This window comes from Clarias gariepinus, chromosome 27, assembly GCF_024256425.1.
Source record: "Clarias gariepinus isolate MV-2021 ecotype Netherlands chromosome 27, CGAR_prim_01v2, whole genome shotgun sequence".
NCBI classification, from domain to species: domain Eukaryota; kingdom Metazoa; phylum Chordata; class Actinopteri; order Siluriformes; family Clariidae; genus Clarias; species Clarias gariepinus.
The window spans coordinates 5,438,388-5,452,753 of NC_071126.1; the positions used below are offsets into that span (position 1 = coordinate 5,438,388).

A 14,366-nucleotide genomic window follows, 5' to 3' on the forward strand; every position below is an offset into this window, starting at 1 on the left:
TTCACCGGGCGGAGCGGGACTCAAACGGCGCTTCGAACAAAAGCTGGAATTAAAGCGCTTCATTAAAAGGCCACCTCTCATCATCATCATCATCATCATCGCCCGCGTCTATTTATAACACCGGGCTGCCTCCCGTCCGCGCGGCGGGGAAAATCTCCCGGTTATTTTTCTTTCATCTCGGGTCCCACGCACTCACATCAAAACAATTTTAAACAGCACTTGATTTTTTCATCTCAGTTCATGATTAGGCTTGATGTTGGAACATTTTTAGGTTTTCATTCCTAGCTTCAGCACGTGCAGCTGTCAAAACTGATGTCCCTGTTTTGTGTGTGTGTGTTGGGAGGCCGTTTTTGGATCGGGAGACGTGCTTCGCGTCTCAAGCCGAAGTAGCGCATGCGCAGTTTCCGCAGAGCGCGGGGCCGACACGTAGCCCAGGCAACGTAGCGATAGAGAGAGAGAGAGAGAGAGAGGGGAGTCCCGGCAACGCTTACCGTCAACACTCGCCTCGTTCAGGGCCCGAGCACGCGCTCCGGGCGCCCTGTTTCTCCGGGAGACCGCCTCGGCAGGGGCGGGAGCAAGAAGAAACGCGGAGGCGGGCTGCTGGCTGCCGGGCTCGTGCGCGCACAGCGGCGGCGCGTGTGGCACCACGTCAGAGCTGAGCTTTACGCTCGCAGACGTGCTCGCGCTGCGTCGGGGTAAGACTTCAGTACCGGGACGGTATGCGCGCGGATCCGGTGAGGAGGCAGGTCGGGTGAATGGCCCCGCTATGGAGGAAGTGCCGGTTTCTCGAGTCCACGCGCGGCGCAGAAAGAGGCGCCTGGGTAGGACGCCGCTTGCGGGGATTCCTTGCGAGGACGAGTTTCAGTGCAAGGAGCTCGAGAACCTTTTCCAGAAGTACAACCTGAAACTCGAGCAGACCGCAACGCTGAAAGCGCTAGCCGTGCTCATCCTCGCCGCGTCTGCGCTCGCGCTGGTTGAGCTGCTGTCCGCTGGTTCGCGCTTCACCGTCTCCAAGGGCTCGCACCCGGTGCACTGCGTCATCTTCACCTCGCTCTTCATCGTCACCAACGTCAAGTATCTGCAGGTGACGCAGCTGCAACAGATCGCCCGGCTCGCGCTGCTCTTCAGCTTCACATTCGCGCTGCTCTGTTGCCCGTTTCCGCTCGCGCTCGGGCCTGGCACGCAGCACGGCGCGCACGGCGCACGTGGACCCGACGCATCCGCTGCCGCACCTGAGCAAGGTGTGTGGCAGCTCATGCTCGTCACATTCGTCGCTTACTCCCTGCTGCCTGTGCGGACCGTCTTAGCTGTCGTTTTCGGTGTCCTGGTCGCCGCTTCCCATTTCATCGTAACTGCCACGTCTCTAACCGCCCTCAGACCGCGCGCCTGGAGTCCGGTAAGACTGTTTATGCATGCTGTGTATGGGCTTCGGAAATTTGGTCGTGTATTATTTTTTTCAGCTCAGTTTCCTGATTGTTAGTTTCCTGACTTATACACACCTGATTTAATGAACAGGTGCCTGAAAGTCACCAAGTTGATTTAATTAGGTTGTGCTAACCCGCTGGTCGGGCTTCATAGAGAATTGTGCATGACAGGTTGCGTAAACGTCGATGTTGTTTACACCGCCTGCTTGCGCTGCACGTGCATGATAACAAACGCAGGCGGAAGGAACGAGTCACGCGGCAGAAGTGAACATGCAGAAACACTAAAAAAAAAGGTCATTTAAAACTTGTACCACTCTAGGTAATATTTGACCACATAACGAGTTAGAAGTGCACGACTGACTTTATATTTTTTCAGCAGTTTGCAAATGTAATAATAATAATAATAATAATAATAAATATTTTAAACTATTTAGCTTACTAGTTAGCTCATGCTCACGGTTTATTTCACTATCACTGGACATAAGTGCATGTATCTAACCAGCCATCATGTGGCAGCCTAATCAATGCATGAAATAATGCACATACAGGTTTTCAGGTAAGGTTCACATTTAACTTGAGAATGGGGACAGTTTGATCTCTTTGACCCTAACATTGCTGTTGGTGCTAGACACTTGGTTTAAGTATTCAGACTATATATTTGATCCAGAATGGAATAAAGGAGAATGGCCAGACTGGGTCGAGCTGACAATAAGGTTACAGGAACTCAGCTGATCACTTCTGTATTTACAGTCATGATCTCATGCAAAATGTTAAAACTTTATCAGTTGGCACAGGTTCACTAAAACTGGACAGGTTTAAAAAAAAAAAATGTCACCTGGTCCTTTATCATCTTTTCTCAGACCTTTTGCAGCTAACCTACACTGATGTATATTCAATTCTCAAAAAGACAGAAATGAGCAATATATTGTGAATGTGATTCATTGCCCTGTACCTGATTGCTGTCTTATCTACAGCTTAGTGGTGAAGCGGGCAGCTCGGCCACCAATGTGTTAGGTTTGAACCTCAGCTTGAGTGACTGTCGGGCGTAGCTTATCATATTTATTAATTATGTTGACTGTACATAACAAATCATGCTTTCAAACCTGCGGTCATGTAAATCAGTTCAGATGTTCACATAAAAAATGTAAAAGATAAATTTATGTTAAGGTAAAATATTTTATTTGTTTAAAACCGAATACCAATACATTAAGCAAGCTTTTTAATGTAAGCTTGTGTCTATTGTCCATTGCTACCAAATATTCACTTTGTCAATATATCTGTTTATGCTGTTAAGTGACTGATTCATCTATTAAAATTATCGCATCACTGTGAAATAGTTTGTTGGAATATTGTGACATGCAGCTTTTCTTTAGACTCGGGTTAGGCAGAGCCAACAAAGATCTAATTATAACGTGGAAAGCAGAATGACAGTTACATATTTCCTGCTTTAAGTCATTTGTTATTCATTAAGATTAATCCTCATCAGAATAAATTGTCAGAATGAACTGTGTATTTTTCCCCTATTTGGATACTTGATGTGAACATGAGCTGAAGCTCTTGACCTTTTGTTTGCATGATTTTAAGCATTGCACTGCTGTCTTGCACTGCTGGTTCGGCTGATTGGATAACTGCATGAATTAGGAGGCCTACTGTATTTCTATTAAATTATATATTTTATATATACTTTGTAAATACCACTGCAAATACTTCCTATATCACAGTGTAACTAACAAACTGAGCGTTAAACTTACAAATGTAATCACAATTAGAAATCCTTCTAAATAAATAAGCAAATAATGTATGTATGTATATATGTATGTATGTTATAGGTGGGTCAGAGACAGGTCAATGCAAGGGAAGGAGCCCATCATTAAGCTAAAAAAGGATTAAACAGACCTATCAAAGAGATATTTAAGTCATGGCCAAATAAAAAAGGCACATTCTTAAAAAGAAGGAATGCACTGGTAAAGTTCAACAACACCAAAAGACTTAGAAGGCCACAGAAGTCAACTAAAATGATGCTAAAAGATTTTTTTTATTGATAAAAATAAACATATCCAAGTATATAAAATTCTGGAGTATCATCCAAAGTCTGCAAAGTGCCATAATATTTGGAAGAGAAATATACAGAGAAGAAACAGAAGGGCTCATGGAAGATCTGAGGTAATCAGTTGACTCAATTGAGTTTTCACTTACTTATTTCAAAACTGAACGCAGAAAGACCCACAAACAAACGGCTGCTGTATCAGCTCAAGAGAAAAAGCTTAGCATTTGGTGATATGCATGATTTTTCATTATCATGACATGGGTTTCAGACCTCAGGCAGTCATTTTACTACAAAGGGTTTGCCTCCTAAAAATGCTAGATTTTTCCAGTTACATGTATGTTTGAGCCTATTTCAAAACTGGCTGTAATTCCTAAATGGTTAATACATTTATTGTTGTTAAACTATTTTGTGAAATGCATACAGTTTATACATACATACATACATACATACATACATACAGTACATACATACATTTTATATAATATGTGTCTAACTATTGCATTATACTCCATATGACCAAGGACAATTTGATTTCTGTTTATGTTCATCTTAAAGGACTGTATTCCACTAGGACCACCACACATTCAGTCATTCAAAGTGAAATTGAAAGTCACCTTTGTGTCTCACTGTCAGATGTCAATAAGGATCAGCCTAGTCAATAAACAGTTCAATAACAAAGGCCTTTCATACAATCAAAAACACTGGTTAATCTGACCTATCACTGCACCTACTGAGTACTTGTACTAATTAATGCCTTCTGTTTATGTCTTCAGTTCTATATTTCTCTACCCTCTAAGCCCATATGGCCATTTTTAACGATATGACAGTGAATATATTTTATATATATAATTGCTGTTGGATTATTTAGGGCGTGTTGGCACAGCTTTAAAGGATTGATGTAATATATGCGTTAAATACTGTGTTCAAATCAGTTTAATATGTTTTACAGTCCAATATTTATTTATAGAATTTTTTTACAGTACTTTTCTGTATCAGAGGAACTTAATATTTAGTTGATTAGAGGTTAATATATTGTATAATACACAAAAACAACATACAGTTCTGCTAACTCAGATTTTTTTGCTATTGTTGTCTATTGTTGCTCTGACAATTTAACTGTAAACCAAAGTAAGTGCAGGAAACTTGATAAGAGATTCGTAAATATAAATAAATATAAATGACTAATTACAAAAACTTCTATTTAAAAACTGTAGACAATGACTGATAATGAGCCAAACCTTTTTTTTCACCCTGTACCTAAAGAAAAAAAAAAAAAATAAATAAAAGTGAATGAATGATTTATAAACTACTGTGAAAAAAATTTATATACGAAAATGAGAAGTCTGGCCCTGCGGACAGGAGTTTGACATTTTATGAATACACAGCTTTTTTCAATCCCCATGTACCATAGACCACATGTGATTTTAATGTTTTTCTTGTACTGAAAATAAAAATTTAAATTGCCTGTCAGAAGCTCATATAAAAAATTGTAAAATGTTTTAATGGACAAATTAAAGAGGTTATTTTTCAAATAGTTTTGACTAAAGCATTTGAGCAAACTATAAAAAAAATCCATGTTGTAGTATATTTAGGCCTTGTGGAGTTATGCCCAGGTTGCACAAGGGGAAATTTCATGTTATAATGTTTTGCATTGTGATGATTTGGTTGTGATCAGCATGTGTGTGCTGTATGTGTGTTTAGGGATAAATAAATATGACAAAATTCTCTGAGGATATAGAATGCAAAAATATATGTGCAGATTAAGATAAAATTGCAATTTTTATTTAAAATAAGAATTTCCCAAAAATGTATAAAATACTTTGACTATAACTTTATATGAATGCTTTTTTCTTTTAGCTTTTCATTTTCCTGATTTAGTTTTGAACTATCTTGTTAATTCATGCAACAATTTAGACTCAGCACTTAATAATGCTATTAGATGACTAAACAGTTATTAAGAATGTCATGTAATATATTTTAGGTATGCACATGTATTAGCTTACCAGTTTGACACAAAAAAACTAAATTTATGTTGGTTTTGAGAAAGTCTGTCACATCAAGAAAGGTTGACTTTCACATCCGGCTCTCTAGTCTTATTACTAGACATAAATGTCAGTCATGGCATTTACCTTGATTTATTACTGGTCACTCCCAGACTGATTTGTTAAACAGGCTCCTTATTTATCGAACAAAATCTCTGCAGAAAGTTTAGGCACGGTTGGTAAGAAAAACTAAATAAATGTATACCTTGCTTTGGTTGTTAAAAGGTTTTATTTTAAGTAAAGTATATGGTGGCAGCTTCTAGTGGGCTTTTCCAGGCTGGCACGAACACATATGAAGTAGAGCTTTGAGCTAATAATGGCATTATTAAAGCACTATGTTTTATACAGATACCAACAGCACTTACAGTTGAAGTCAGAAGTTTATATACACTTAAAGTCACTACAACCACTCCTTAGATTTTATGTTACCAAATAATAGATTCCTCCACAAGTGTGGTTCATTCTTAAAAGAAATTTCAAAATGCCTGACGCTGACTTGTGGAGACACCGGAGGAAACAGGTGCAAAACTATCTAGGCTCACAGTAGAAGCCAGTTCTCCAAAACTGACTATGGTTTGCAGCTGTAAATGGGAACAAATATCTTACTTTTTATTTGAGAAATGTCATTCTATTCTGATAGAATCTTGATAGAATTCTGATCTGAAATTTAACTGTTTGGCCATAATGATGATCGTTGTCAGGAGAAAGAAGGGGGTGTTTTGCAAGCCAAAGAACACCATCCCAACCGTTAAGCACAGGGATGGCAGCATTGTGTTGTGCAGGTGCTTTGCTTCAGGTAGTACTAGTGTACTTTTCAAAATGGGTAGCATCATGAGGAAAGAAGATTACGTAAGTATATTAAAGCAACATCTCAAAACATTACCCTGGAAAAAGCTTGGTCACAAATAGGTCTTCTAAATTGACTATGATCCCAAGCATACTTCCAAAGTTGTGGCAAGTTAAGTACTATAAAGTGGAGATATTGGAGTGGCCCTGACCTCGAACATTTATGAGCAGAAATGAAAAAAAGATGACCTACAAACCTGACTTAGTTGCACCAGTTCTATAAGAAGAAATGGCCTAAAATTCCAGCAACTTGTGGAAGGTGAGCTGAAACTTTTGACCAAAGTTAAACAAGTTAAAGGCAATGCTTAGTGTATGTAAACTTCTGACCCACTGGGAATGTGATGAAAGAAATAAAACCTTCTTTACACTATTAGTTTGACATTTCATATTTTTTAAATTGTCAGAATAAGGTCAACATATGACCTTCTTGGTAAATCAGCAAGATGTTTAACATTGACACTTGCATTAACTGTCAGTATCAAAACTCCAGGTCTAATGCCTGGGTAGGTTTCTTTATTATATAAATGTTCAGGTAATAACGGAGATAAGTCATAATTGGCATATCACATTCCATGTAAAAAAGTCCAAAAGAAGAAAACTAAATGAATAAATACATAATTTCCTGTGATCGTTGTTAAAAAATACTTTTATTATTCATTCCAGCAAATGCTGAAAATGGCACCTGTATAGATATATGCTGTATACAAGAATGATAAACATTTCTTAATGTATCATAAATGTAAGACGCAAGTATGATTTCCTTCTTTAGATTATTCTGGGCTGATTCTTATAGACTACCGACATGTAAAAATCTATCTATCCATTACGTAACCCACTGTGATAAACTCATTACACATGGATTCAAAGTCAGGAAATGCCCGATGAAACTATTGAGTATGGTACTTGTAGGTGTTATAGTGCGAGCTCAGGTTACTCTCTGTATGCTTCGGCATGCTCTTCGTGGATTTCCTGAGGGATTTCTGGTTTCCTTCCAATTCCCTTTTCTTTGTGTTTTTGTAGCTGGTGGCAAACGCAGTGCTGCTGATTGGTGTGAACCTGTCAGGTGTATTCGTTCGAGTCCTGACGGAACGTGCCCAGAGGAAAGCCTTTCTACAAGCTAGGAGCTGCATCCAGGAGCGCCTGCAGCTAGAGGACGAAAATGAAAAACAGGTCACAAACACATTACACACAGAGAGACATGAACATGGTGTCACAACTATCAATTCATAGCAGTTTATTTTTAGACTGTTTTACTGTTTGTTGTAACTATTGATGCAGTCAATAAATGCTTTGCTAAATCTAGATCCAATGATGACCTTAATCTCATGACTTAAAGGAGATGTATTGTCTTTTAGTTGTCTTTTTTTCGAAATGATATCTAGGTTTTTATTTTTCATCATGAAGACCAGGTGATCAAAATGATCAAAACTGTGATATGTTCCAGCACCAAAATAACACACACGCATACACACACTTGAAATCAAATAATCATGTATCTCATTTTCCGTCTCCAAAAAAGTTGCAAATTTGACAGGTAATTACCTTGCTGGATTTCTTTCATTCCTTCCTGACTACGCTAAAGGTCAACTTTTCTCTGCAAACACACGCACACATGCATGCAGATACACGCACTCTCCTATCCACACACACACACACACACACGAAATGAGATACACACACAGTGATTGGGATCTTGGGTGGAAGTGTAGTGGGCTTACTGAATTAGAATTCAGATCATACACAGATCAGAGGCCTAATGGGGAAATGGAGCAATGCACAGACCTGGTGCATGTCAAATTTAAAACACCTCACCGAGCTACAGACAGCAAGTTCTTCACAATATATAGATATCTGCACATGCAGCATTTCTTTTAACAATACCATCGTGAATGCTGAGTGAACAGCATGGACTTTCACTAGAGGTTTTTCATAAAAAAACATAGCGACCTCGTATGCAAGATCATCAGTGCCTCATTGGGTACAAAACTAAATTATCACTGGCTGATTTGTTAATTAACTAGAATGATGCATAAATGGAAAAGAAGGAATACATGTTCTTCTCAAGTACACTAGAGATAACACTTTCTTCTTGTTCCTTAGCGACTGAAATTGGTTATAATTGTTTACAAATGACTCATCCACCTCCTACCTAACAAACTCCCCAAATAGAAGGTAACACCACCCACTCTGTACATTAACACACACTGTGCATGCACACACACGCGGGCACACACACGCACACACACACACACCTGTACACTTATAATATCTTTAAGGTTATATAGTAGTGCGTAATAATCCTCAGCTCCACAACATTAATATAAATATGAAATAAGCAAGTCAAATTAATTTTACTGATTGGGGCATACGTATGTACATAGAAATTCTTATGGCGAAATTTAGACAGAGGGATAGAGAGAGAGAAAATTAAGACAGCATTGCACTGTGCCAAAGGAAAGTGAAGGGGATAAGACTTGTTCTTTATGTTTGTTTGTAAGTGAAAGCTTTGAAAGCATTTGTCAGATATGAAGAACGGTTTGCATATTGAAAGGCAAAAGTCTAAGGTGTTTTCTTTAAAGCTTTCCTCATGCACCGTTTACTTGTTTACTTATGGCTGAGAGTCTCTGACCACACTCTGGAGAGAGCCTCATGGTTGTGGGAGGAGTAGCTGCCATATAGAACAGTAAGGATGCTCTGTGATACAAAGATGTCAGGGTTTGGTCCAATCCAAGTGTCTCGAGCTTTTGCAGGAAAGAAAGATTCAGGCAGTATTACGGTCTCAGTAGGAAGGAACCAGCTGCTCTTCCTGACTTTTTCCACAGCACTATTCTTGTTCCAGTGTTCATGCTGAATTCTGATTCATGTACTTGCCTTGCTTTGCTTGTTTGCTGATTGCCTGAGTCTCCACCTGTTCCCTGTTTTTCTTATAGTTTGTATTCAAACCTGAGTGCTGTGTGAAATCTGACAGGAACATCCACTTCTTTAACAGAAGTCTGGCTTTTTTGGGCAATATTGTGGTAATATTTTGCTCCATTGCTCTCTCTGATTAAAAACACTTTTCTTTAAAAGAGCAACCAATAAAAAATTATGTTAATATTTTTAGTAGCTTATTTACAGTATAAGTTAGTAGTTGCAATATGAATGAAAGTACGGTAGACAAAACAAGTAGAAGAGGTATAGCAATATGTAAAAAGAGGAAAAGTCATATCCTAAATAGACAGATTGACACATCATATTGACACTCCAGCTTGATTTCTGCTACAAACATTATTATTGTACCAAGCCCAATACATTATTATTGTACAAAGCAAAGCAGTCCAAAGCTCAGTATAGATCAAACAGGTGTCCTGACTCACTGGTAACAGCATGCCTAATCAAGAAGACAGTTATCACCTGCTTTTAGCAACGCATGGCTGACTATGCACTGTATGTGTTTCCAGGGAAACTTACCTCTGCCATGCCAACCAACTCCAGTGCCGAGCTGTGATCTCCCACCGGTATCACCCACTTAGCAGTAATCAGAAAAGTAATGAGCCAAGGCTTGTCAACTTAAAACACGTGCACACCAGATCATTCCATCACTATTTAGATCAAACTTTAAAAACCGGGAACAACGAAAATATTGGGGTGGAAAACATTCCAGAAACTCTAATTACATTGATATGTAGAAAGATAATTTCATGACCTACTTTTGTAAGTAGCAAAAATAAAATATAATGTCCTGCTGTACTTTTGCGTTACATTGCATTTATGACCCGTCACATCAAATAAGGTACTATTTTGCATTTTTTGTAATTTTATGTTATGCAAATGATCAGATTTCCGGTTCAGTAAGCTCCATTTTTATACTTTGTTTATTACAGTATTGTATACAGTTGCTACTCGCTACAGTGCGAAAGCAAAATTCATTGCTGTTTCTTCCAAGACTTTACACTAGATTTTGGAATGTGTATGTTTAAATCTTTAGCCCATTTAGCCAAAATAGCATTATTGAGGTCAAGCAAAGATAAGTAAGGAGGACTGGGGTGCAGTCGGTCTTAAACTTTATCCCAAAGGCGTTCAGTGGGTTTGAGGGCAGGCCACGTGAGTTCTTCCACACCAACCTTAATAAAGCATGTCTTTATCGAGTTCAATTTGTGCACTTGTCAAGGTAAAACCGGTTTGGGCCCTTTATACACTGATTCACTCACTCACTCACTCCTTAGCTTATTGTTAAGGGTCATAATTTGGTCATATTGTGTATAATTCATAAGGAGGTTAAATGCTGCATATTAATTATAAGTAAAGGTAGGGAAAAATAACGGATGCCTACGTGTTTGTCTTTTCTTAGCAACAAGCTAACCTGCATGAGTCATGTACACCTTCTTCCTTAATGCAGCAATCTGTACAGTCAGTGATACAAATGTAACAAGCTACTGTAATATGTCTGATCTGTATGCAGATCAATCGGAAGCAAATACAGTACATGTATATAAAGTATTTAAAGGTAATCTGTGCTGTTTAGCTGAAGCTATGAGCAGCCAGGATGGTTTGATTTCAGTTGCTGAACTTGGACAAAGCGCCACTTCACAAGTTAAGGGGCTGTTTTTTTTTTTTTTTTTTTTCTGGGCTGTGATTGAGAAATAAGTGGAATGCAGCATAAATTGATTTGGCATAATTACTAGGATATTATACGTTGTTAGAGGAGGGTTCTTCTTAGAGGATGATTTAAAGGCTTTTAGGATTTTAGTCACAGCCTGGTCGAAAAACAGCAGCTATATACTGTATTATTGCAGTACACATAGAACCATTAATAGCGACACACTGAAAAACAGAATTATTGTGGCACGCCTTTTAAAAGCAGAATAAAACAGATTAATAGACAATGTTATAACTAGAGTAAATTGCTGCTTTGTTCACCTGGGAACTGATGTTTTTTTTAGTTTGCAGAATGCTGTTTTTAAAATAATATAAACAGTGGTAATTCTCATGGGAGTGGCCTATTTATGTCAATTAGTGGTTATTCTTATTATTATAGGAACGCCTCCTAATGAGTCTGCTACCCCGAAACGTTGCCATGGAGATGAAGGAGGACTTCCTCAAACCACCAGAAAGAATCTTCCACAAGATCTACATCCAACGCCATGACAATGTGAGGTACAGAAAGCGAGAGAGAGAGAGAGAGAGAGAGAATGGGTGAAAGAGTCAATGAGAGAATATTGACACTTCATTGACTATAGGTGTCACTTCTGTTGCGCATAAATGGGAAATGAGAATGCTCAGTGAGTCAGCAGGAGTCAATTGCTCTCCACACACTCACGCAACCTCCTAAGCGTGGCTTGCAGCCAAAGTCTATCCCAAGCTATCCCTATCAACTCAAGAGCTGCTCAATTAGCTCTCACTGCCCACACGCATTCAGAGAGAGAGAAAGAGGAGGGAGGACTGGGGGAGTCGTGGCACAGAAACTACATGAAATCTCTCTCACACACACATGAATTGTACAGACAGATCTCACACTGCCAGTCATTAAAAAAAAGATCATGTATATAGTGTCTGAGCAGCAGTGATATAGTATTTCCAAATACATTAGGAAGCCCAAAGCTAAGCAGCTGGAGGGTTTCTGAGTTGATCCTAGGGTTTGCATAAGCAATGATGGCCTGACCTAGTTTCATAGGGCTCTGAACTGAATTTCACATTGTTGGACTATTTTTGTACTAGAGTCAAGACACTTAAGCAGTGTTATATTCAATAGTCCCAAGTAAGACCACTTTTTACCTGAGGGTTAAGGCATTTTACGACCAAACTATGTAGTAAATAGGAAACAAGTTTTTGATGTTAAATGTTGTTCGAGAATAAAATAATCATAATAATCATTTTTATATGACAAATGAAAAATCTTTTATCTTAAAACACATTAGGCCTTTTAAATCTTGTAAATGTCAAACCTAATAGTTTATCTACGATAGACATTCAAGTCAAACTGGCACTAGGAACTGTTTTTTTTTTTTTTAAACTGACCAGTTCCACATGTTTGGGCCATAAAATGAGTTTCTGAGATCTCCGATCATGCGGCGTACTGAGAAAGATTTCTCTTGATGACATTCAAACACTAATGAAACTCTGGGATAAGTGCCATAGTTTAGAACGGGAGTATATAGAGAAAAATAGGCAGAAGTGGCAGAAATACTTAAACGCAATATTCAAGTAAAAGTACACATAGTTGCTTAAAGATATGCTCCAATACAAGTAGAAGTGCCACTTGAATGTTTCACTCAAGTAGAAGTACTAAGTATGTGCTCAAAAATGTTCTTTAAATTCAAAAGTAAAAGTGCTACAAAGAAACAGTTTTTTTTCTTTCTGGATATCTGTCCAACTTATTTACTAATACACAGTATTTTAAACTATTTTAAAAACAAGTTGATAATGTTAATAACTAATGTGAAAGTCTAGTAGAGATTTGTCTTTTCATAAGCATAAATGTTTATTAAAGTATATATATATATATATATATATATATATATATATATATACATACAGGCCAAAAGTTTGGACACACCTTCTCATCTATCTGTCAATGTGTTTTCTTTATTTTCATGAATATTTACATTGGTAGATTCTCACTGAAACTATGAATGAACACATGTGGAGTTATGTACTTTACAAAAAAAGGTCTCCACAGTCACCGGACCTGAACCCAATCAAGATGGTTTGGGGTGGACCGCAGAGTGAAGGCAAAGGGGCCAACAAGTGCTAAACACCTTTGCGAACTCCTTCAAGACTGTTGGAAACCATTTCAGGTGACTATCTCTTGAAGCTCATCAAGAGAATGCCAAGAGTGTACAAAGCAGTAATCAGAGCAAAGGTTGGCTATTTTGAAGAAAATTGAATATAAAACATGTTTTCAGTTATTTCACCATTTTTTAAGTGTATAACTCCACATGTGTTCATTCACAGTTTTGATGCTTTTAGTAAGAATCTACCAATGTAAATGGTCATGAAAATGAAGAAAACACATTGAATAAGTGAAGGTGTGTCCAAACTTTTGGCCTGTACTGTATATATATATATATATATATATATATATATATAATATAGTAGCGTTTTTACAGCTAGAAGGATCTTGGAGAGACGAGTTGGCTTAATTGCATAGAAAACCTTCCCCAAGGCATGATGCTCGTCAGCCGCCGTCCCGCCTACGCCACACTGCCCCCACCCGAGCTGTGACCGTCCCCGGTCACCATGACTCTCTCAATCTCGGAGGCGTGAAGGCGGTCGGCGCTGGCGTTGTGAACGCCGGAGTCCTTTTGTGGGAGAGGGAGGAGCGCAAACATTGTCCTGAGGCAGTCCGGCTTCCACAGAGTTTGATGTTTCGCTGGCGTTTGGCTAGTAGGGAGCAAGACGATCTTGGTGGAGCACAACCACTTGCGCCCACCTCGTCGACGAAATCGCAGAGCTGAGCAATTACCATACAGGGGCCCACCCAGTGGGATATAAGCTTGGCCGAGAGCCCCCTATTCCTTCCGGAGAAATACACCCATACCTGCTCTCCAGTTGCAAAGTCTCGCCCCTGGCTGTGAGTGTCCACGCCCATAGGTGCCCCCACCCGCCCATAGGTGCCCGCGAGCGCTGGGTGGGGCCCTTCTTTGCCGTGCAGAGGTCGCATTGGTGGACAAAGAGTTCACTGTCGATATGACAACTTGGCCAGTAGAAACGAACGCGCAAACGCCGCAGTGTTTTATTCACTCCGAAGTGTCCTGAACCGGAATGTCCATGCACCAAGCCCAGTACGCATGTCCGCAAAGCCCTTGGTACCAGCACCTGAAAGCATTCGCCCGCGCCGCACGGCCGTTCTCAGCGGCGGTAGAGTAACCCTTTTTGCAAGGCTAGAGCATTTACCTCTCGCCCTAGATGAGTGACTGCGGTGTAATCTGTCCTCAGGCTCGCTTTAACCCAAGCTAGGACCTTATGCAGGACCGGATCCTTCTCCTGCTCGGCAATGAGTTGATCATGGTCAAGCTGTGGCACAGG

The 14,366-nt window shown here is 39.4% G+C and overlaps 1 protein-coding gene across 6 annotated transcripts in view; it reads left to right on the forward strand.

Moving 5' to 3' along the window:
- The first annotated feature begins 490 nt into the window (after positions 1-490).
- adcy1a (adenylate cyclase 1a) overlaps positions 491-14,366 on the forward strand; it is a 60,397-nt gene continuing 46,521 nt past the window's right edge. For 5 of the 6 annotated variants that reach the window (XR_008356582.1, XR_008356583.1, XM_053489039.1 and 2 more), the window contains exons 1-3: positions 637-1,396; positions 7,380-7,529; positions 11,377-11,495. Coding sequence is in view for 4 of the 6 variants with exons in the window: in XM_053489039.1 (XP_053345014.1) it covers positions 767-1,396; positions 7,380-7,529; positions 11,377-11,495 (899 nt within the window). In the remaining 2 variants the exon portion in view is untranslated. Of the gene's footprint in view, positions 1,397-7,379; positions 7,530-11,376; positions 11,496-14,366 lie in introns of all 6 variants that reach the window. The other variant, XM_053489040.1, reaches the window with a different exon arrangement.